This window comes from Chaetodon auriga, chromosome 18, assembly GCF_051107435.1.
Source record: "Chaetodon auriga isolate fChaAug3 chromosome 18, fChaAug3.hap1, whole genome shotgun sequence".
NCBI lineage: Eukaryota > Metazoa > Chordata > Actinopteri > Chaetodontiformes > Chaetodontidae > Chaetodon > Chaetodon auriga.
Genome location: NC_135091.1, coordinates 1,666,715 through 1,690,383, shown reverse-complemented (window position 1 = coordinate 1,690,383; position 23,669 = coordinate 1,666,715). Strand labels below are relative to the sequence as shown.

The 23,669-nt window shown below is 41.4% G+C and overlaps 2 protein-coding genes across 2 annotated transcripts; one reads left to right on the top strand and one right to left on the bottom strand.

Moving 5' to 3' along the window:
* Window positions 1-2,572: 2,572 nt before the first annotated feature.
* LOC143336239 (solute carrier family 22 member 2-like) lies at window positions 2,573-9,188 on the top strand. Its single transcript, XM_076756256.1, has 12 exons — window positions 2,573-2,931; window positions 4,202-4,249; window positions 4,553-4,656; window positions 5,009-5,163; window positions 5,680-5,848; window positions 6,478-6,592; window positions 6,671-6,771; window positions 6,860-7,074; window positions 7,457-7,565; window positions 7,656-7,768; window positions 8,369-8,468; window positions 8,951-9,188. The coding sequence occupies exons 1-12, from the start codon at window positions 2,578-2,580 to the stop codon at window positions 9,033-9,035; spliced, it is 1,668 nt and encodes a 555-aa protein (XP_076612371.1). The 5' UTR covers window positions 2,573-2,577; the 3' UTR covers window positions 9,036-9,188.
* Window positions 9,189-9,355: 167 nt separating this feature from the next.
* On the bottom strand, window positions 9,356-21,058 carry plg (plasminogen). The gene is made up of 19 exons (XM_076756694.1): window positions 21,010-21,058; window positions 19,153-19,288; window positions 18,968-19,074; window positions 18,423-18,537; window positions 18,191-18,330; window positions 17,627-17,747; window positions 17,120-17,238; window positions 16,535-16,697; window positions 15,614-15,738; window positions 15,034-15,193; window positions 13,935-14,125; window positions 13,700-13,848; window positions 13,468-13,561; window positions 12,000-12,114; window positions 11,712-11,786; window positions 11,484-11,624; window positions 10,766-10,872; window positions 10,159-10,304; window positions 9,356-9,517 (listed from the first exon to the last, which is right to left on the bottom strand). The coding sequence occupies exons 1-19, from the start codon at window positions 21,056-21,058 to the stop codon at window positions 9,356-9,358; spliced, it is 2,415 nt and encodes an 804-aa protein (XP_076612809.1).
* Window positions 21,059-23,669: the final 2,611 nt, after the last annotated feature.

The following is a 23,669-nucleotide window of genomic DNA, read 5'->3' as shown; positions in this document are numbered from 1 at the left end:
CTGCGTTTCCTGTGACTGCTTCACAATAAAAGCCATCCTGTGCTTCACCAATTGGATGCCGTTAATGTGAAGCAGCAGCTGCAGGAAAAGTTCTTATTCTTGTTCTTATTCTGTATTTGGGGCCTCATTAGCTTTAAAATCACACAGTATCAAAAGAAGAATAGGCAAAACACAAATGAAGCAACTGAAGCAACAAAAAGAAAAGAAATACAAGCTTTTCACAAAAGAAGTGAGCTCTGTTATGACATTTCAAATCTTGAACTACCCTCCTCCTGATTGGTCCATAATCAAAACACGAAGGTCACTAATTGGTTGGGAATGAAAGGATTGTATGCCAGCTGAACTATACTTTCATCCACATGGAGGCGCCGTTACACAAGGAAACAACATCTTAATAAGTGAAACTCCTGCCAACGTGCACCTCACCTGTGCTATCTGTTCACAGGTGAGATACCCCCTGACTCTGTACGGCGTAACCTTGGGTTAAACATTGGAGGGGTTGAGATTTCATCCCATTTAAGAAAGTCTGGGGGTGGAGTTTAAGAAATAAAAGGCATTTAAGTTCCAACTTTACATGAGGTGAAGAGACACACCTGAACAACATGATATGTATCGTAAGCAGTTTAGAGGAACACCATAAAATCATAAACTTTGATAAAAGAACATATTTCTAATGCACACACTCTTGATTCCAGCATTAACCTTCACTGAGTTTATGTCCAGCCTTGTACTACATGTCACAGTGAAACAGTATTTAACTTCTTAATCTTAATTATACTTAATTGTACTTTAAAGCTTTATGAATGAATCAGTTGGCATTATTGTAAGCTGCAAGGGTTCTCAGAAAAACAAAGCAAACTGACCGTAAAACCCCAAAACTGAAGTCCTGACACTGGCTTCCAGTCAGATATAGAATAGACTTTAAAGCACTGCTGCTTTACATTAAGACATTAATATGTACACATCACACACACGTTATCATTTTTACAACGTTTGGAATTACCAAAAACCCAACAAGTTCAACCGAGTCCTGATCCATTCAAACCATCCTCCCTGTTAGCTAACTTACCTCATATTAGCCACATGCTAGCAAAATTCCAAATAGCTAATGTTAGCAAACAGCGAACACAAGTCATTTAGCTATGGGGGGGGGGGATTTTTTGTTGTTATTTGCTTATTGAATTACATAAAACGATCAAAACAATCACACACACACACACACACACACACACACACACTCAGTATTGTTTCTGATCAGCAGAGCTTCATGTTTTCTATGATTAAAATGAACACAGCTCATACAAGTAATACATGTACTGTGATTAAATTAAACATACCTAGTTTATGCACTCATTGTGTAAATAACACAAATTCCCTGAACAATAACTTAATCTGCATTTTTTTTTTTTTTTTTTTTTTTTACAAAATACGCAAAATAATTTATAAACATTGAAAATAAAAGCCAGGTGGAACACTGCAAATATTTCCTGTGTCAGAAAAACTGCCAGAGAGGAAACTCTTCATCCTGGTAGGAGCTGAAGGTGGAAAACTGTAATATTTGAGCTTGGTAATAAGAATACTGCAGTAAAATCCAACAGCACAGCCTGAAGTTGGGTTGGCATCAGCAGTAACTTGACACAGCTGTGATACGGCTGTAGGACAGTGAACAGTAAACAGAGAGGCTGATATCATGAGACATCAAACAACACAAAACGTTGTTTGCTGTGAATCGCTGGTGTTGTGAAGGTGGCTTGATCCCTGCGCGGGAATGGCGGACTCCGCCACAGAAAATCTCTACATAGAGTTCAATGCAAAGTGTAAATGCCGACCAAAAATGACTGAAACAACACAGTACCTTTATCCAAGGTCCTGTTTACTTAAAGCACTTTAAAATTTAAATATTCAACATAATCCAAAGACATGAAGTTGGAAGATAAAAAGAAACCTAAAGGCTCTTTAAGGACAATTATGGGAAAAGGAAGGAGAGAGGGATGGAGAAGGTATGGTCGACAACAAAAGACAGAATCAGCACTCAGAATCACGAACATCCTCAGACGGCCTGTGCTTGCTCTCAGTCTGCGGTGCACTGCTGTTTACCACAGCGTCTGTTGTTATCATGCCAACGGGAGTCACACAATGCAGAGGTTTTCAAATGCAGCACACAGGAGCTGTAGGAGTGAACCTCGCACTGAATGCCAATGCTGCTCGCCCATTTTCAAAACCAGGAGATAAGCATCGGTGTACTCTGACATAGAGATTTTGCATAAATTTGCCTTGTGTAACTCTGGTAGCACTCTTTAAACATACTAACTGAATTTGTCTTGGCTCGCGTTCAGTTTGGGTCCATTCAATGATTGCATAACTCCTCGGCCATCCTGTTAACTCCATTAAACAGTAACGTGTTTTTATCTGCACAGCAGATTTCATGGTTTTTAACAGGCTTTATGGACTTTCGCTCCACATCGACCCAGTGAGTTAGCAGGAGGGTGAAGTCTGTCAGAAGCTCTAAAGCAGACTACTACCATTTGACACCAATCTGTGCTGTGCTCAGCAGTCCAAAATTGGATCACAGTTGTGATGGCGACCTTTGACAACCTCCTGGAAGATGTTGGGAGCTTCGGCCGCTGTCAGAAGCGGATCTTCGCCATGCTCTGTCTGCTGTCGATACCTTTTTCAGGTGTGTACGTCGGCATCGTCTTCCAGGGTTTCACCCCTGATCACTGGTGTCGGGACCCGGTGGTGGTGGAGAGGAGGCAGACGTGTGGATGGAGTCTGGCGGACGGTCGCAGGCTGACGGCGCCGCTGGTCAACAACTCTGGAGTGCTGCAGCACAGCAACTGTGAGCAGTACGAGGTGGACTGGAACGCCACGACGCTCACCTGCGACACACGGGAACTGAACCTGACCAAAGTTCCAGTTACCACATGCAAGGTGAGGCCTCTGATCCAAGTAGATCTGGTTCTGCAGTAGAATTCATTGAAAGCTTTCAGGTGTTCTGATGGTTTGATCTTAATTTTTATTTTCTAGGAGGATTATGAGATTTTGGATACTAAACACATCAATATATCAAAATTTATAGTACTTTCAGCCAGAATGATGAACATAGTCACAGCTTCCTCATCTAATCTAAGGATTAGAAGCAGGTATAGGGATAGTTCAGCAGTCTGGGATGTACTTCACTTTCTGGATGGGAAGATCGATACCCAGCAGGCTTCATCTCCTGGTAGCAGTCTGGTCTTTCTGACTCATTGGTCCTTTATGGGACTGAGGGTTGTGTCAGTTAGGATCTGTGACCCAATCATGACTGATATACCGTCAGTTTAACGGTGCTGTGTATTGATAAATCCATGACAAGTTTTCTCTCATTCCCTTCTGTCAGTTTCATCTTGGATTTACAATATTCTCTAAACTCTATGCTATAAATACTCAGTTCTATATTATATTGTAGCCTATATACTTAAACTCTTGTCTGCAACATGTAGTCACAGATGACTGAGAGGATCATAGAGACACACTGTGTCTGTAGTATTCCAGGAATGTTCTTATAATATTTCTGTGATCGTTCAGTCGTGTCTGTGCTGCTGAAAATACGCCTCCAGATCAAACCACCTCTGGAACTAAATACCTCAGAACAGACTGACTGCAGGTCTAGTTTTGGGGGTTAGCATTAGGGTCAGGGTCATCCCCCCCTTAAAAGACATTGATACCACTCACATGTCTGTACTGTAAATATGAAGCTACAGGCAGCAGTCCATTAGCTTAGCCTAGTTTAGCTTAGCTTAGCTCAAAGACTGGAACCAAAAGAAAGCAGCTAGCTTCTGTCCATTGATAGGAACAATTAACACATTACATCTTGTTTGATTTGTGGGAAAAAAATAAGTTTAAAATCTAAAATTGGCCTTTTTTGTTAGACAGAGCCAGGCTAGCTGTTGCTCCATGTTTCCAGTCTCTGTGCTAAGCTAAGCTAACTGGCTGCTGTATTCCCCAAAATATCAAACTTTTCCTTTAAAGCAGCACATTTGAACGATGGGTTAAAATTTTAAGATTTCTTCATTGGATCATTTTGGATTTATACAAGAAGTTATCAAGTGCCCGTTAAGTTTTTATCATTGATGATGACAAAAAAGGTCCTTTAAAGTTTTTTGATGAGTCCTGTTTTTACTGTCTGTGTTAAATCTAATGATGTGTTTTTGTCTGTAAGGATGGCTGGGAGTATGACTACGAAGGCAGGAAGACCTTAGTTACAGAGGTGAGATATGTTAATAAGATAAGATAAGACTTTATTAATCCCCTGTAGGGGAAATTAGGGTGTTAGAGGCAACAGCAATCGTAGCAGGAATATAAAAGGAGACATAGAAGAGAATAAGAAATACAAAATAGAAAATAAAAAATAAAAAATTAACTATGTAATACATTCTACACCAAAAAGGTGTGTGTGGAACATTTCTCTGTAGTTAAATCAGAGATGAGAATTTTCTGAAACTGCAACCAAAGTGTCTGAGACATGACATCTGGCGTGCACACCTGTAACTGTTGTTCTCTATGGTCTCAGTTTAACCTGGTGTGTTCAGACGCATGGTTGGTGGACACGTACCAGTCCATTCTCAATTTGGGCTTCCTCCTTGGCAGCTTTGCTTTTGGTTACCTTGCTGACAGGTGAGGCCTCAGATCATTTCTGTAACCACTTAGTCTTCTCTGTTGGCCACAATTACACCTTCATGACCTTTAAGATTTACACCTTGTTATCAGAGACTGCGTTCAGTATTCTTAAAAATCAACATGTCCCTAAGTGGTGCTAGCTTACTGACACAGATGAGATGATTGGCTATGTCAATCACACAGTTTTGCTTGACCACATTTCCCATAAACCCCATTGCCTCCTGTCGGCCCTGCTCCTCTTCTTTAACATCAGCATGTAGTGAAGAGGTCTCATGTGTATTGGAATGTGTTTGAGGCCTGCTGTTCTGACCGATGACCGATATGATGGCTCTTCTCTTTCGTGCCGCAGGTTTGGCCGGAGGATCAGTTTCCTGATTTCCAACATACTGAACGCCATTGCAGGGCTTGTGCAGGCTGTGACTCCAAACTACATCTCCATCCTGGTGCTCAGGGCCATCTTAGGCCTTGGAATCAAAGGAGGATGGATGGCTTCATATGTGCTGCGTAATGACGATTTTCCATGTTTACTGAGATTTAATTGACACATAGTGAATACAAAGTAAAAATGGACAATTAAGAATGATACATTATTTCAGGTGAAGCCACCCAGTAGTACATAAAGTAGTTGGAATGATCTCCACCTCTAAATATACCTCAAGTATATTCAAATTAAATGTATTTTGATGCTAGTACTTTAGTACTTTTACTGAGGTTAAGGTCATGAATGCTTCATCCACCCCTGGCAAATATTATGATTTTGCACTCTGAACTTTGGTGCTGAACTTTAACAATACATTAACTAAGTCTCTACATGTGTATAACAGAAAAAAAAAAAACAAAACGAAATAGCAGATAGAAAGGTACGACTGACGTCAGTGTTGCGGTGTGTTACTGTTTGACTTGGTGGAATTCCTGCTAGTCGTGTGTTTGTTCATGCCCTTTCTGCAGAGATCTGTCCTCTCATTGACTGGTTTAAGCTCTTTTTAGCGAAACATGTCCTGTTTCCTGTCTTTCCGTCAGTGACGGAGATCGTTGGAGTGAATCACAGACGGTTGGTGGGCATATTGTTCCAGATGTTCTTCAGTGTCGGCAACCTCATCCTGCCTCTGCTCGCCTACTTCATCACTGACTGGCGCTGGCTGCAGGTCGTCATCTCTGTTCCCTACATCCTCTTCCTGTCCTACTACTGGTGAGAAACTTTAGATTCTTGTTTTCCATTTTCTATCTGTTTCAGATGGAGTTGGAGGCTTGTGGATGGAGGCTTTTGTTTAAGTATTCTGCTGTAACAAAAATCAAGTCATTGCTTTTTCTCAAATATATTACAGTGAACAAGCATGTTGCCATTTGTGAGACCAACATTCTTGGTTTGGTTGGTTGGAGATTCTGGTCTTTCTCCCACTCATAGACACAGATGTACATGTTAGATATATCTTTCAATATCAGAGAATTTTTGGTTATAGTTGTATTTATTATGGATTACTGCTCATTATTGTACAGGTTTCCTGGTTAGACCTGTGTCTCTGAAGCACCAAACGCAGAACCAAATGTCAAAAATCCATTTGTCTGGCACTTTAAGGCACCAGAATGTCCCTGGTTTCACATCCAGTCTAGGACTTTTGCATGTCTGTCCAAACTCACTTCCCGTCATCTCTCTGCTTGTTAAGAAAAGCACAAAATGGTCAAATGTTAATGGCTTTGTTGATGCTGTTTTGCGTCAAACACATCACACTAAGAAAGAGACCGAGCTCAGACCATCATTACAGGTTGTCGTGTTCATGGAACAGTCTCTGAGATGTTTGAAAATTTTTTGCGCCGCAGGTTAATCCCAGAGTCTCCGAGATGGCTCATCTCTCAGAGGAATTCTTCAAAAGCTTTGGAGATCACTGAAGCTATGGCGAAGGAAAACAAGAAGAAACTCTCCAAGAACTTTGAGGTAAATCGATTCAGCGGTTTACTTTGTATCTCAGTTCTCCAACTTAATATCACAACTGTATCATGATTATTGTTTCAGACACTGACAGATGATGAGGGTGACTTTCCCACTGGTTCTTTGATGGACCTGTTCAGAACTCCAAATATGAGAAAGCACACTTTTATCCTCATGTACAACTGGTGAGACTCACCTCAAATCACAGGTTTGTGGGCCAAACAAGGCCCTGAATGTAGGAGATGTTCAGTCTTCTGTTTTCCATCTCTGCAGGTTCACCAGTGCTGTGGTGTATCAGGGCCTCATTATGCAGGTAGGAATAGCAGGAGGAAACATCTACATCGACTTCCTCATCTTCAGCTTGGTGGAGTTCCCTGCTGCCTTCCTCATCCTCTTCACAATTGACCGCATCGGCCGACGCCTTCCCTTCGCCACCGCCAACATTGTAGCTGGAGTCTGCTGCCTGATCACTGCCTTCATTCCTGACAGTGAGAACTTCTTATTCTTATTGTGTCATTTAGGCTTTTACTGGTTTCACTGTATTGCTGGAGCCAGTCTTAAAAAAATAACTGAAAGAGGTTGTTCCTGGGGGTAAAATATGGTTTTTTGAAGTTGATGTAAAATTACAAAAAAACAGCTAGTTCTGCTCACAATGTTAACCATGTGATGACAAAGGTCTGGTACACCTCTTACTGGTACTCTCCAACACTCAAATATGTCGTGCTGGGAGTCTGGTGATCGACCTATTCAGTTGTTTTGGTATGAGGACGTGTTGTGAAGGATAAATGTTGTGCTTCTGCTCAGATGTTCTGAGGAACATCTTCATCTAAACTTTCTGAATATGCTCACAGTTCTGTCTCTGCACCTCAGGTTTGCACTGGTTGAAGACGGTGGTGGCCTGCATTGGTCGGGTGGGGATCACCATGGCCTTTGAGATGGTGGTGTTTGTTAACACGGAACTCTATCCAACCTTTGTCAGGTGAGGTCAGACCGATCTGCTCTGCTTTGATACCTCTAAAATACTCAGTTTCATTGCAGGATTTAAAGGTTAACGGTTAACTGCATACAGGAACCTGGGAGTGTCCGTTTGTTCGACTCTGTGTGATGTTGGAGGCATCGTGTCTCCATACCTGCTGTACAGACTTGCTGCCGTCTGGCTGGAGCTGCCATTCATCATCTTTGGTAGGTATCTGACATGTTACCGATGACGGTTCTGATGATGTTACAGCTGCTGTACACTTCTGACCCAAATATGTTCATTGAAGCTGTTTGGAAAAGGGCAGGCACTTTCAAAAAATACTTGGTGATCAGATGAACCATCTATCACCGTCTATCTCACCGTCTATCAACTTCAACCAATCAGATCAACAAACCACACCATGTCGACAGAAAATGAAACTGAAAGCAGTCTGGGGGAGAGTAAAACATCTTCAGTGCCGTTCTCTGGTCCTCTCTCAACGAAGAACTGTACGCTAGCTCTCGTATAACTGATGCTATAGCAGCATTGATGCTAATCTCTTTAGGAGCCGCTGTTCATAGTCATATGGCCACAAACTCATAACTTGAAGTGTGGCTGGTTGGATTCTTCTGACTCACACAAGGTAAGAAGGTACAGCATCTTAATAAATAGTGATGGGACACTCTTACCTGTCCCAGTGCTGCATGTTGACATAAAACCTCTGTAATATTCACTAGTGAAGTCCTGTGTAGCACCGTGGTGTCCTTTTTTAATCTGTAACTGCGTCAGTCAGTTCTTAATCTCCACTGTGGTTTTTCGTACAGGAGTGGTCGCGTTCATAGCTGGAGGTTTGGTGTTGTTGCTGCCTGAAACCAAAGGAGTTCCTCTCCCTGACACCATTGACGATATCGAGTTTCCTAACAGGTGAGATACAGTTTGTCCCCTTTGCAGATGCAGAATGGCCCCTTTTGCAGTGTTAGATTGGATCTAGTGTTGGGTAGTCTCATATGTACAGAAACAGTACATCATGTAGGCTGATCAAATGTTTTGTCCGTAAGCTGTTAAATAAATAATGAGATCACATATTAAATAAATGTAGTAAAAAGTGCAGCAGTTCTCAAACTTGCACTGAAGTACATGTACGTATAAATGAATGAAGTTACTTTCCACTGCTGGCAAAATGTTTATTACAGTTGTCATTTAATGAAATATTTGAGGCCATTTTTAAAACTGCAAAGAAATTACATGTCAATTAATTTGTTATATTTGCCAAAAACATTACAAGAGTGAGAAAGAAAACAAAATCTTAATGTTTCACTTACATCACATTTTAAGTCTAAAGTATCTGTATGAATGAAAGCAGTCATTCCTATTTACTCTTATGGAATATGTGTTTTTGTTCCCAGGAAAAAAGAGGACGTCGTGGACAACCAACAAATGAAGACACTTTTAAAATCAGACCTGACAAACAACAGGGAGTCAACTGTGTGACTGTATTTGACTGCATGTGTGTAGATTTTCCTCCCTGTAATACACTGACCTCCACTAAACACAAGGAAGTAGGTTTTTTTTATACATTTTCTATAAAGCAAGGCTTCCCCATGTCCTTTGTTTTATTATTCAACTCTAACAGACAACACAACTTTACATCCCAAACAGCAGGAATATGATCTGCTTCTGATTCTTCACCACAGGGAACAAAACGCTGGACATCAGATGACACCACGCTACAAACACACGTTAATTTCTCTTTAAAAAGCACAATGAATGCTGACTTTCTGCCACTGTCTTGTTAAAGGTAGATGTTTTTTTTAATTGGCTTTGATGGTTTTGTCGATCCAGTCGACAAACTTGGAGACTCGAGCGTAGACGCCAGGTTTCATGGCATTGGCGCATCCCAGACCCCATGATGTCACACCCTGCAGGACATACCTGTTCTGTGAATTACACACCAGAGGACCACCGCTGTCCCCCTGCAGGGAGGAAGAGCACAAAAATACATGAAGCAGAATATATGTTCAAGATGGATGGTTTTCACTTCCACTGCTGCCAAAACGAGGCTGGAAAAGAACACCAGCAGAGCAGGAAGGAAGAGCAGGTTCAGGTACAAGCTAATATTTTATAGAAAAAAAAAACTTTTTAAATTTTGTAGTAGTTAAAAGAACCGATTTAGCATTACACTCCTATTGCCGAACTGGGGATATGGTCTTTTTTATTGCATGCAACTTCCCTTGTCCAAACCTGGTGCCTACATTTCCTACAATGGGAGTGTTATGCTCGTAGTGGCTAACGTAGCCTTGAGCTGCTAGCTCAACCTCAAGCAGAGCAGTCTGGTAAGATCATTTCTTTCATTTTCAAACCGACAAACTCCCCAAAACCTGTCTACAGACTTCCCCTTCAATCCAAAAATATTCATTCATTGTTAATTAATCACTTCAAACTTCATGTATTTCAGCTTTTAGACACATTTAACATTTTTGCACGTGTAGCCGACCTTTTTTGTTTACACTGGCAGTTAATTTAGAGCTCACCACCTGCGCAGTGTCTCGATTTTTTTCCAGGAAAGTTTTCTAAAATATTCTCCAGTTTGTGTATTTTTTAGGGTTTTTCAAACCTGGCAGCTGTCTGTTCCTCCCTCGATGTTTCCAGCACACATCTCGTGGTCTCTGACTCTGCCGTTCAGGTAGGACGGACGATTGCAGATCTTGTTCTCGATCACAGGGAAACCGGTTTCCTTCAGGACGCCTTCTCCTCCCGTACCTGCAACACACCTCCCTGCAGTCATCTACCATCCTCCTCTTCCTCAATTTTGAGGAGATGCTGTATTACAGTTTGGAAATGTTTGGTGGCTTTTTATTCCCACCTTTTCTCTACACATCCAGTGTATTAGCACGTATCAAATATCCTATTATACTAGAACATATTTAACTTCTAAATATCTAATTTAAAGGTACACTCCCTGATTGTGTTCACCATCCAGCTCACTGTATGCTTATTTAAGAAAAGCAACAAATGTGATCAAATATATCAATTTTGACTTAATAACTCCATCAATAAAGGACAATTCATGTTTTTTTTTTTTGTTTTTTTTTTGGCACTTTTGGTGTTTCAGTCTACTACAAAATCAATAAAGACATTGCTGGAAAATGGAGGTCACTGGAGGTTTTTAAATCTTTACCCTCAAACTTTGAGAGTGACTAAAATGTCTTTAATCACTGTACCTTGAGTTTCACCCCATCCAGTAACATAACACTCGGTTCCGCTGGGAACAGTGTAGTCCTTCTCTGGCAGACAGGCTGGCAGGACTTTGTCATTTATTAGTGCGGGACTGAAAACACAAACACACACATAGAACATCGGTTTCAATGGTAAAACTGATTAATAACTTACTCTCTAAAACATCACATGACAAATGGCCCAGATTGTCCTCACACAGCTTATTTTGTTTGAACAAAGGCATCATTTTCAACCAGATCGTGTAGCTAGCATTAGCTTAATTAGTTAGCTAGTTACAGTTGATAAAAAAACATAAACTGAGGTGGATTTAATCTCGATATTCTTAGTCATTTTAAAACAATGGTTGCTTGGTTTCAGACAAATGAAAGCCAGCGTCTAACATGTAACCGCTAACTGGTTTGACAGGTAACTGGTTGGTTTGACGTAAGTTTATTGTATCAATTGTAGCTAGCTAACTAACTAAGCTAACACTAGCTACATGACCTGGTTGAAAATTATGCCTTTGTATAGCTTCTGTTCCCTGTTGACTTGTTAAGCACCTAAAGTCATTTTCATTACTTTAGTAAATGTACTTTACTCTAAATGCTACTTTCCACCACTGAGTAGCAATAAGTGAGTAAAGTAAAGATAACTGAACTCATCAGTATCATTATGATTGCGTGTGCTGGGACTTCAGCGGCAGGCGGTGAGTCCAGTGCTCACCTCTGCAGTTTGAGCAGAGCGATGTCGGCTCCGTTGGGTCCCAGCACCAGTTTCTCCAGGTTCCTCTCTTGTTTCGACGCCTCGTTGGCTCTCTCTGTGTGGATTCCCAGGAGAACCTTGTAGGCAGAAGGCCGTTTGGACCTGCGGGACGCAACACATTTAGAAACAGGCACACCATCCAGTGGTTGTGTTATCACACGATTTGATGTTTACATGCTTTTAACTGACCTCTCCAGGCAGTGAGCAGCCGTGAGGACCCACTGAGCGTCAATCAGAGTTCCTCCACAGAAATGAACACCCGTGCTGGATGACACACAGAAATGTAATTCAGAATAAACAACCTGAGATTATAAAACCCTTTTTTAATATCAGATATAATTTTCAAATTAACAGATAAACCCCTGGAGATGCAGCATCATGATTTCAGGGGAGATACAGAACACAGACATGGCAGACGTAAAAGAAAAATAAATATATTCTGCAAATGGACTCAGATTTTAGTGTTGTTGGGCTCACTTGGTGCGGAGGCTGATTTGCCAGGGCCACGAGTGGGGTTTGGACACGCAGCCTCCCACAATACGACCAAAACAACGCTTGGGTTTGGTGACGGGCGTACCACACTTCAGTCCAGCTGGAAAAAAAAAAAACCAAATTGAACAAATTAGCAGAAATTTATCAAGACTGAAAGTTGACAGCCTCACCAGCAGCCTGTGAGGCTGGTGCTCAGTATGATTAATTCAATTGTTGGATGGACAAAAATGTCTGATACGTCTTGATTAACTGACTGATCATTTAGTCTATAAAGTCTCAGGAAACAGTAACATTTCCGGTCACAGTTTCTCTCAGCCTAAGGTGATGTCCTCAAATTGCTTATTTCCTCTGACCAACAGTCCAAAAGCCAAACAGATTCTATTGACTGTCATCAAAGTTTTACTGTAACAGTTTGTCATTTGTCAGTTTTGACTGCTTGCCAAGCTTCCAGAAGGTGGGTGTTGCTTCATGTGACCATGTCCTCAGTCTTCTCTCCTCAGCGAGAGATACGCATGAGGGACTTAATGAGTTGAGATGGCGATGGACAATGAATGACCCTGTATTTTGGTTTAATTTCTGAACTGAAACCAACCGAGCTCAGTCCGGTGTTTTTAACCTGAGAAGAGGACCAGACTGAGCAGGGCTAGTGTGACCTAACTGAGTACACTGGGTTCAGGTAAGCCACCTGATGCACCACATATTCTCATGTGATGTTGTGTGATATCTCGTATCCAGCTGCCCCACAAGGTAAGGCCTGCATCCTGTTCTTGTTTATGTGCAACCAAGGCGTTTATCATATGTGATGGTCATGCAGAAGCTGGTAAAGCCACATACAAGGAATTTGACTCAAAACATCTCGTCGACTAAACAACAAATTGTTTTACTAGCGCTATCTGTGCAGTGACGGAAAACCAGCAAATGCATGTAAAAAGCTGAAAGCAGTACATTTATAGCATTATTGCTTAAAAAATGACAATGATTAACTGGTTATCAAAATAGTCACTGATTAATTTTCTGTTGGTCAACTAATCAATCTTACGAGTCACTGTTTTAGCTCTATAGTGGATCATAGCATGCTAGCAACTAATATGTTAATGTGCATATTATGTGCATGATAACATGCAGTCAATCAGGGTTGTAAAAATGCTAATTTTTAGGTGTTATTGGGTTATTCGCATGCTATTGTTCAATCCATCTCAAAGGATTTGATTATTTATTTTACAAGTGAACATTTCAGCCTGTTGGTGGCAACAGATAACAAGGACTCATCTTCTGGGACCATGAATGTTTGTATTGAATTTATTGAAAGTGTTTTCAATATTTTGAGATGTTTCACTCTGGACCAAATATCAACAACGGACCGATATCGCTGTTCGTCTGGCCAAGCAGGGAGAGTCGTTAAAAAGTTCAATGATTAACTTTAATGTTCTACAAACAAGCAGTGTTCACATACCACAATCAGGGATCTGACAGTAATCCCATTTTTTGTTCCTGTCAGTTGTGTAACACCACGGCCCGTTCACATCATTGTCAGGGTTTCTGCAGCTCTGATGGTGAAACACAAGGACAGAATCAATGAACCGGAAACAAATCTAATGATTTACCAGATTTTAACTTTAATGTGTTTGTTAAATCCAGAGTGAAATGCCATCAGTCCATCGTGGTTTATGGTGCTACACACTCACATTGCCCTCCAGGCCCTTGGTGGGGTGACTTTGTGGGGTGAAGCTGTTGTGTTGGTGAGGACTCTGAGAACTCCAGGCCTGGCAGGTCACCCCCAGAATGGTGATGGAGGTTGGACCCCGGTATGACTCCCCATTTCCAACCTTACAGTCTGACAGAGCAACAGAGAGAAACTAACAGGTGAATACAGAATAAAAGAAACTGACAAACACACATTTAGAAAGTTGAACACTGTACCTTTCTGTGGTGGGGTCTGGGTGGCGGTGGTGGGGGGCTGGGGTTTAGCAGGGACGGGGGGTGCGGTTCCTGAAGGATTGGTGGGGCATTTCTCCAAATTGCAGTACTCCCAGCGAACTCTGGGGTCCGTGGTGTAACACCAGGGAGCTCGGTCTCCATCAGGGTTCCTGCACAGATTCCTCCTGAGGTCCCTGTTGAAACAGAAAACCCAGAACTTCAGGACAGCAGGTACTAATATCACACAAGATTCTCTATTTTACTCCTGGAATTAAACCAAGAAAGGAACTAATGTTCAATACAATATTTCATATACCACTAGGGGGCAGCTGTGTTGCCGGTGTTTTGTGAAGCCAGACGTGACCATATTTGGACCTGAGGGTGGAGCTGGGTCGGACATGCATTGCTAAGCCTATATTGCGATTGGATCACACAGAGGACCCGAGGACACACCGTGGTAGCAACTTGTTAACCACAAGGTACCCTTTTATTTCACTCTAAATGGAGCCATCATTTAGCTGTGTTGAAGGAGACTGTAAACTAGTGATTGAGACCATAAACTCATCAGAAATGGTTCACTGACGTAATAAATAAAGTGAAAAGTCGGTTCATATTCTCATAAGCTTCCATACATACAGATGTCTTTTTGCAACCAGTAGAGTCGCCCCCTGCTGGTCATTACAAAGAATGCAGGTTAAACCACTTCCATGTTTGCTTCTATAGGACTTAAAAGACTAAGTCTGGCCATATTCTGTACTGTTATTATTAATATTGTAAAGCTACAGACAGACTGCTGAAGCCCATTGGTTCCTACAGAAGGTGCAAATCTTTTAAAACTAAGTAATTACCTAAAACAAATGGACGATGATGTTTTTAGCAAAAAGAGGACGATCACTGGATCTTTTTTAATGTGATTTGCTGATGGTAATTAAAATACAGAATATAACCTGGTTTATCCTGGATTTGTATCCTAGATGAACAAATGAGGATCATTATTTGCCATCAAAATGTCCCATCAGTGTTCATTAAATAATTGTAATAAAGGGTCAAATCTGCAGTTTTCAATGTGAAATGTATTAGTGGACATGATGATGATGCTCACGCGTTGGGGAATGCCTGTGGAGTCTTCCCATGGCTGTGAGGAGTCATGGAGCTCCAGCTTTGACATCTCTTCCCACTGATCGTCTCTGATGTTATGCCACGGTAACTTGTCCCGTCTCCCTCGTAACAGTCTTCCTCCTCGGGGGGGATCACTGGCTCACCTGCAGCAAGAGACAAGAAATCAGGCTGATTCATTGACGCGTAGATTTAGAGTCAGATTTTTCATGCAAGAGGGTTTAACCTCTGTGGGGTCGTTATTCAGGAACACTAATGACTCAAGTACTATCAATGACCTTGAAAACAACTTGAAGTTCCATCACCGCTGACATTAACACTACTGTAACTGTGTCATTCATCTAATCATCAATCACTAGTCATTGCGTCTCCTTGTCCTCTATCCTTCCTTTGCAAATTTGCTCTTTCTTCAAAGTACATGAACATATTACAGGACACTAATGAGCAGATGTATAGATCAGATTAATTCACAACTGTGATGAATGAATTCATTTTCTGAATGAGGTGCATCTGTTTTTAAAGCTGTTTTTCTTCATCATCATCATCATAATCGGTTACTGACATACCTGGTCCTGCTCCGTCGCCGCAGCTCGGCACTCTGCAGTACTCCCAGCGGGTGTCAGGGTCAGTGGTGTAACACCAGGGCATCCTCTCATTGTCGGGGTTGCGACAGTAGTTGTTATCTAGGCCTCTGGCAATCAGCAGATAGCAAAAATGGTGTTTATCACAATAACTGCAGCGTGCTCTGGAGTGTGCTTCTGCTTCTCTGTAAGAGCTCAATTTTCATTTGTACCTTTGTGGTAATTAGTTGTTTTCATAACCTTCCTAATCAGATCTTGTCAGTGGTGTATAGTCCAAGTTACAGTTAACGATAGTCTTGGAAACAATGTAGCTATCGATTAAATACCAAGTCCTCGTAAATTTAGCATTCGTCTTGTTGATGAAGCAACAATTATTTGAATGGAATTTGGGCAATCCACCAGCTAGATCCTCTCATAGAGGAACATTTACGGAGTGACAGTGATAGTGGCAACAACAGACTAACCAACTACAAAAGCTGATATTTTATTGTAAAGTTGTTCTGCTTATTCTATTAGATGTAACTCTTTGTGATTCGTAAACAATGCTAAGTGGTGTCATGTTATACATTGACCAATAAGGCAGAGACACCTTTTAAAGTGAGAGGTTTTTGAATGGAATTTGGCTTGTTCTGTTCGATGGGGAGCTGGCTATTCCAACACCTCTGCTTTTGGTCTCCACTAACTCCTGAGAAATACATCTCTCTTTGGCAGCTATATGCTGCACTTCTTCAACCAGACGCTAAGTTTGTCCTGTCTGCTGTTTGGTGCTAAGCAGTTAGCATACAACAGAAAATGGATCTGAGAAAAACGTTGAGAATGACAGAGACCGTAAATGTAACGTACATGTGAAATAATTAAGTCCTTCTTTTCTGAAAAACACAATTTTTAAGTCACAGTAGCTCTTACTTGCAGGGATAGTTGTCCGGCGTGCGGTTGTGCTTTTGTGGCGTCTGAGCCGACCAGCTCTGGCACGTTTTGCCAGACTCCGTCACAGCTATTGTACCGCGGTACAGTGCACCTTCGCCGGTGGCACAGGTCACCTCTGGGACGATGGTGGGAGGCGCGGACGCTGAGCACGGAAGATGAGATGGATTGATTGTTGAACTTACAGTAAAAACTAATCAAGTAGCAGCAACGTTTGAAATATTGTCAAATTTGTCAATTTGTGTGCTTTTTCATGTTTTTTAAATACAGTATTTTCTTTGGTCCCTCAGGTCAATTTGCCACTTCAATGGTCCTGCTGCAGTAAGGGGTTAAACATCTTGCTCAAGGGAACATCAACACGTTCGAGCAAATGTGGGACTGAACTCACCTGAACTCGACTCGTTAACGGGTGAGTGAACATGTTTTCTACAGTTCATAAAAGCTGCAGTAATATGTGTTGTAATGCATTTAGTAAAATTTCCCCACACCTCTGCACCTGTCCTCTCAGCGATAGAAGCTCGGGCAGGTACAAGGTGTTCCAATGATGAAACGGGACAGAAAACTTACTGCAGCGGGGTATAGAGCAGAAGTCCCATCGTTTTGATGGGCTGGTGGTGAAGCACCAGGGTCGGGGGTCCCCATCTGGGTTTCTGCAGTAGTTCTCCTCCAGATACTTCTCTGGAAGACTAGAGAAAGAATAAATGAATCATTCGGCAAAAAACCAAAATGTGCTTTATTTATTCAATTCTGCTCTGCGCTTGATTGATGGATTGATGTGCTGCTCTGTGGTTGATTGATGGATTGATGTGCTGCTCTGTGGCTGATTGATGGATTGATGTGCTGCTCTGCGCTTGATTGATGGATTGATGTGCTGCTCTGCCCTTGATTGATGGATTGATGTGCTGCTCTGTGGTTGATTGATGGATTGATGTGCTGCTCTGTGGTTGATTGATGGATTGATGTGCTGCTCTGTGGCTGATTGATGGATTGACATGCTGCTCTGTGCTTGATTGATGGATTGATGTGCTGCTCTGTGGTTGATTGATGGATTGACGTGCTGCTCTTGAGTCTTACGCGCTGGGGTTGTAGCCATGGTTGTGAGGTTTCTGGGAGTCCCAGCGTTGGCAGGTGAAGCCGTTTTCTGTGGTGGAGATTTTCCCTCTGTAGTCCTCACCACTGCAGTATATGCACTCCTCTGCAGAGGAACAAGCACAGACACCTCACACTACCTGCTGCATTGGTCTGCCTTTCCATTCACTTCATGAGTACAGTTGTTGTTGTTGGTTTTTCTACATTAGGTACAACTGAGGCTCAAAGGGACTCAGAGAATCTTGCTGATGGGAATGTCGTTAATTTTGGAGGTATTTGGTCATAAAGTATGAAATTAAAATTATGACCTACTGGTCTTTCAGAGAAAAGTGTTCAATTCAATACAAACAATTTTTATTTTTCTGTTGTAGAAACTTTTAAGGACACCATATGATGCCTGCAGTAATTAATAATTTGAACACTCAAATTAGATGGTGGACCGTGAAACAGCTTTCAATCAGGAGGATGGGGGGGTGATTTATGACAAGTCAGTGGTTTAAGTTTGTGCCTTGGCATCACTGATACACACAAAAATCAGTCAGTTTTTACCTGTGCAGCTCGGGACGTTGCAGTGTTCCCAGCGGGTGTTGGGGTCGGTGGTGTAACACCAGGGTCCCCCGCCATCTTCATCAGGGTTTCTGCAGAAGTTAGACTCCAGGTCTGCTCGGGGGTGGCTCTGCGGTGTGATGCTGCAGCAGATGCAGTGAGATCAGTTTCATGAGAAGGTGTAATAGGACGTGGTGTGATATGTGCATTGACATTGTTTTAGGTGAATACACACTTGGGCCTGTGTGGGTATTTTGCGTCCCATCTCTGACATATCTTTCCGGACTTTGATTTGGTCTTTGTTCCTCTGTAATCTGTTCCTATTCCATTGACACACTCCAGGAGGTATTCTAGACGAGACAAAAAAGCACAACACACACCAATGGACACTATCAGCACGTTTGATCATTCAGTAACATCAGCTGCTGTTTAGAGGGAATTCTTGTTGACACGTTCACTGTATAATGTGCTGCAGAGCACAGTGATAGAATTAATCTCTGAGTGAATCATTGATCTGATCCCACTCAAGTCATGTTTCATCCACAAAATCTGAGTCACAGTAGAGTTGAACGTGCGTCACCCCCTCGCTGTGTTTGCAGACGCAGTCCAAACATCACTGACCATGCAACACGGGCCAAACATTAACCACAATGTAATGGAGGCTAAAAAATATCATGCAAACTCTAAAGTGGAGCAGTAGGAACACTCTTCAGACCTCTGAGCATTCATAGGAGACAAAGAAAGGACACCACACATCTGGAACAGAACAAAAGGACTTGCCGTTTTTCTGATATAAAGCTGTGCTGCTTCTGCGCAGGATGGTTTCTGTTTTAGAGTTTGCTGCTGCTGTCCAACACTCTTGGTCCTTTTCGTTATATATGAAAGACCTGTGAAGACAGAGCAAACGTCAGGTTGGGACGCCGAGCCTTAAATGCATAAGTTGTATTTCAAAATTGTGAACTTACTTGCAGGTGAAACTTGTTTCAGTGTCACATTTGGTGGCGCACTCAGCCACAGTGTTCACTGAGTACTGTCTTTTGTTCAACGAGAGGATCCACGCTCCTTCAGTTTTGGAGTAGCCGTCCACCTCAGTACCACCAACTGAAACCAGAGAGAAACATTACATTAATTAATTGTCATTCAGTACATTTATTATCATTCAGCACATGAAGGAATGGCTGTCATCCAAATCAGGTTTCAGGCATGTTGAAATCAGCATGTTTTGAAATGATTAAAATGAACAAAATCCAGGATCTGACGTGAAATTTTAATTATATAAATAAATATTAAAGTAAAATATTAAGTAATAGAAGTAATCCAGCAGAGTGTCAAATGTTAATCAAGTAAAATAACAAGAACTAACTAACTAAAAGAATCTAATTTTAAAATAAGATAAAAGGTTAAAGAAAGAAGAAACCACTGGACACACACACACATCGTACACACACATAAACAAACATCTGTTTACAGCACCAAATGGAAGAGATAATAAAACGTTAATGTTGATTTTCCTCATTAGTGATTTAATCTGACCTAATTAGCTTGAATTAGCAGCAATTTAAAGACTGAATTATTAATAACAGTCGATGGCATTAATAGGCTGTTTCCCCTGTAAGTTCTGATTAACATAATTAAATATTTTATAGGCTTCAGATTCAGAAATCGATGAATGTTCTGGGATTGGAAACAAATGTTTTGATTATTTTATAAGCATTAGCTTTTCTAATGAAAAAATGTGATGTTTGTAACAATCTACATGACTGGGAATTGAGCAACAGTGCGACGATGTGTCACTGTTTGTGACGCTGTGTGGAGAAACCAGTGTTGACTAATTTGACTGAAATGACAAACATTGTGAGAGAGACCTTGAACTGTTTACAGGTGAGTAACACACATCAAACACACAAGACGGTAAGAAAACACTAAAACACAGGATGTAGTTTCAACGTCATTTAACTTTGTAGCTAAGCTAAGCTAATCACTTCCTAGCTTTAGCTTCAGACATTAGAGTGGTATCATTCTTCTGATATAACTCTCGGTCGACTGCGTATCTTCCAAAACATCTAACTATTGCCTCAAGACTCGATACCATGCCCCAAGAATCTCTCTAGACATTTAAAGATGGTTCAGTTGGACCCACAGAACAACTGTCGGACGTGCCTTCATTAAGGTTTTGCCATCTGGAACAGACGTTAATAATCTGCATTACAATTATTGTAGAGTCAAATAAAGGCATGTACACAAAAAGAACGGGACCTAAGATTGAACCCTGTGGTGCACCGTAGGTGATATTTGAGTATTAGAGGCAGGTTTCAACTTGTCAATGGCAGCGGAGTCAAACACGCATGTGGCCGACTACATTGGAGATGTTGAGCGAGTCAAAAGTCATACAATGACCCAATTAAAGTCCATACTGTCAAGAACTTAGTGTGACTGATGAGAAACCAACAGAACAAAACGTGTTTCACAAGAATCAGATGAACTGTGGGTTTGGACAGAAATGTTCTTTTGTGTCGCTGGATAGATCATTTTCAGCCTGTCTCTGTCCGACTCTGCTTCCCATTGATTGGGGCGTCTCTAAATTATATAAACTAGATGCAAAGTGAACAAAATCAGATTTAAGTGCATCCAGATTTGCCTCTCGATGCATCCTGACTTGACTCAATGATGAAACAGCCTTGACAAAACCTCTCAAACCAACTTGAACAGGGTTGTAGTCTCAGTGAAGTCAAGTATTGCCGGTCTTTTTGTATTCTATAGCAGTTACAAAGCTGTAGGACGGTTCATAAGTATCATTAAAGATTAAAGACGTCACATCTTACCGGTGCAGAGCAGGGCTCCCAGAAGGAAAGCTAGCTTGTTCAGGTCCATGGTGAGGCCCTTATCCTAGCAGCTCATTGTCGACTAACCTACCGAGGTATCTCCTGGTATATAATTCGGCTCCTTTTAGCATGTCGGGCAGACAAACAGGACATCATTAGTCAATCATTGGCCCGACAAGGACGGCAAAAGAGCTACAGGTCAAAAACCTTGTTTAAGGGAGATTTTGGAATATGTTGCATTGCAGCATCACAGAGTTTCATCCTCTCCATTCTGTGTTGAATATGGTAAAATAATAATGTGATGCTTGATTCTTACCTTGGTCCAGTTATGAAACACCACCAGTTGGAGAGCAGGGGGAGAACTGGGAGGCTGCTGGTCTCTGCTGGGATGCCCCCTCTTCAGCTACTCTGTTGCTTTTCTGCCGCTATGACAGATTTAGGAAACTGCTCCTGAGCTTTGACCTCTTTTGATATCATGTGACCTTTTGTTTCTTATCAACATGCCAATTCTTTCTCCTCATCCCTTCACTGGAATTTACATCCACCCTTAGCATGTTTGTATGTCCCGAGTGGCGTTATAATTGACATTATAGGTAAATGGTTACAGGTAGGGGTTGTCTTTAATGGTCATGCGTGTGTGTGTGTGTGTGTGTGTGTGTGTGTGTGTGTGTGTGTTATAATGTAGTACAGACCTGATTCTCATTCTACTGTTGAATACTATGTGATCTAGATTAAAAGAGATCAATATATGTAGTTAATCTTCAGCTAAAAGGGACCAATGTCCTCAACTGCAAACATGTGATTACAAAACAAGCTACTTTAGACTCGTCAGTGGACGGTTGGACAGAGGAACTGCTGCTGCTCGACTTTCTAAACAACGCTTTCAGTCCAAATAACTTCAGGCCCTGATGGCAAAAGTCTGGTTAGCTGTCAGTTAGAAAATATGACCTCTGCAGTCAAAGGTATCACACCATGACTATTATTATTATATACATATAATAGTATATATCATTGTACTATTCTATATTTATTTGCACCTCCAGTACACATGTTTTTTCATAGTTTTTGGCATAACAGTGGAAGCATCTCTTCTTCTCTCTTTTGCTGCTACAGGCTCCACTATGTTCACCAGCTTGTTGCTAACTGTGTGCACTGTGTCTTGGCAGGTAGTGTGGACTTGATTTTTAGAGGTTTTCATCGAAAGCAGCTGCCTGCTGCAGCTGAAAAATGACGATGAGAACAAGCAAAAACAGTAAAGATGCTGGTTGAAATATCGCGGCAGAGCTTGGTGCTAATTCACCTCAGTTCAGTGTCATTATAAAAACATTGCTGTAAACATCATAAAAATAGGATTAATTAAATAAATAATAGTCAAATAATAATCAATTGCAGCACACCTTCCTTCTTTTCTCATTTTTTCTTATTCTACTTTTATTTTTACCATCTGTAAATGCTTCCTTTCTATAGGGAATCTATGAGCCTCATTCACAAACTGATCTGCACACCAATACACGCCCTCTCGTCTGCCTGAGTATTTATAATTTGTAAAGCTTGTCTCACTCAGCATCAGCTGTTGTATTTTGTCTCACTTCAATTAAAAAGTAGTATTATAAAACCCAGACAGTGCTCCTGTACTGGTTTCCTTTATAACAGTCCATGTAATACATGATGATGGCCTGCAGAGGGTGCTATTGATCACCAACCTTGAGGAGCTGCATGTTTAAAAAACATTCAATCACCTCTCCAACTTCACCTTAGCAAACAATGAGAGAGAGGTGGATAATACTGACAAAAGACACGTCAGTGTTGGTGCATGTGAAAAGAAAGTGAGGACAAATGGATGAACCGTGAAGTCGATAACAGTGTCAAGGATGGAAAGTATAATGGAGCTATTGATGACGGTATCCATGATCACAATAAACGTTTGAGCGTCGGTGGATGATTTGTGTTCAATAGAGCACAGTGATGAATGGCTATCATCCAGCATGATATGATTGGAGTAATTCTGATGAGTCAGATGGTTCAAGGGATGCAGGAGCACCTCTACAATTTTCAGTCTTATTGTTACGACAGCTGACCAAATGATGGATGATAGAGACAGAAAAATGTATGCATGATAGAGCCTTGGCCTCTTTTATTGAAAACATGTTAAAAGCATTTACATTTGAGTCCTTGGCAGATAAAATGACAAAACTTAAACGAAGGAATGTACTTTAACAGTAAACTCCTTCATGAACTTTGAGTCTTGCTGTAAGTGTGGAAGTAAATCTGATATTGAATACGCTGTAAACTGAAGCATCAAACATGATCTGTGGTGTGACCCTACTTTGAAGTTGAAAGGTCATCTAACTACTCCTCCTCTTGCTAACTCAAGCAAATCCAGCTAAAGCTAAGGTGTCACAGTAACACAGTAACCTTAACCTGTCGACAGGTCCACAGAACTAACTGGCATATTGAGATCCAATCACACTGTGGGCACAATGGAGAACACCAGGTCTACACGCAAAGCCCCATAGATTATTATCCAGATACAGTATCCAGACACATGTCACATGTTCCAGGTGTAAATAAGGCGTCATGGTCTCCAGAGAATGAGTCTTAGTGACTTCACCTGACTTTTCCTCCAGCCCCACCACGAGAGTCCCATTTTGTTTTTAGTG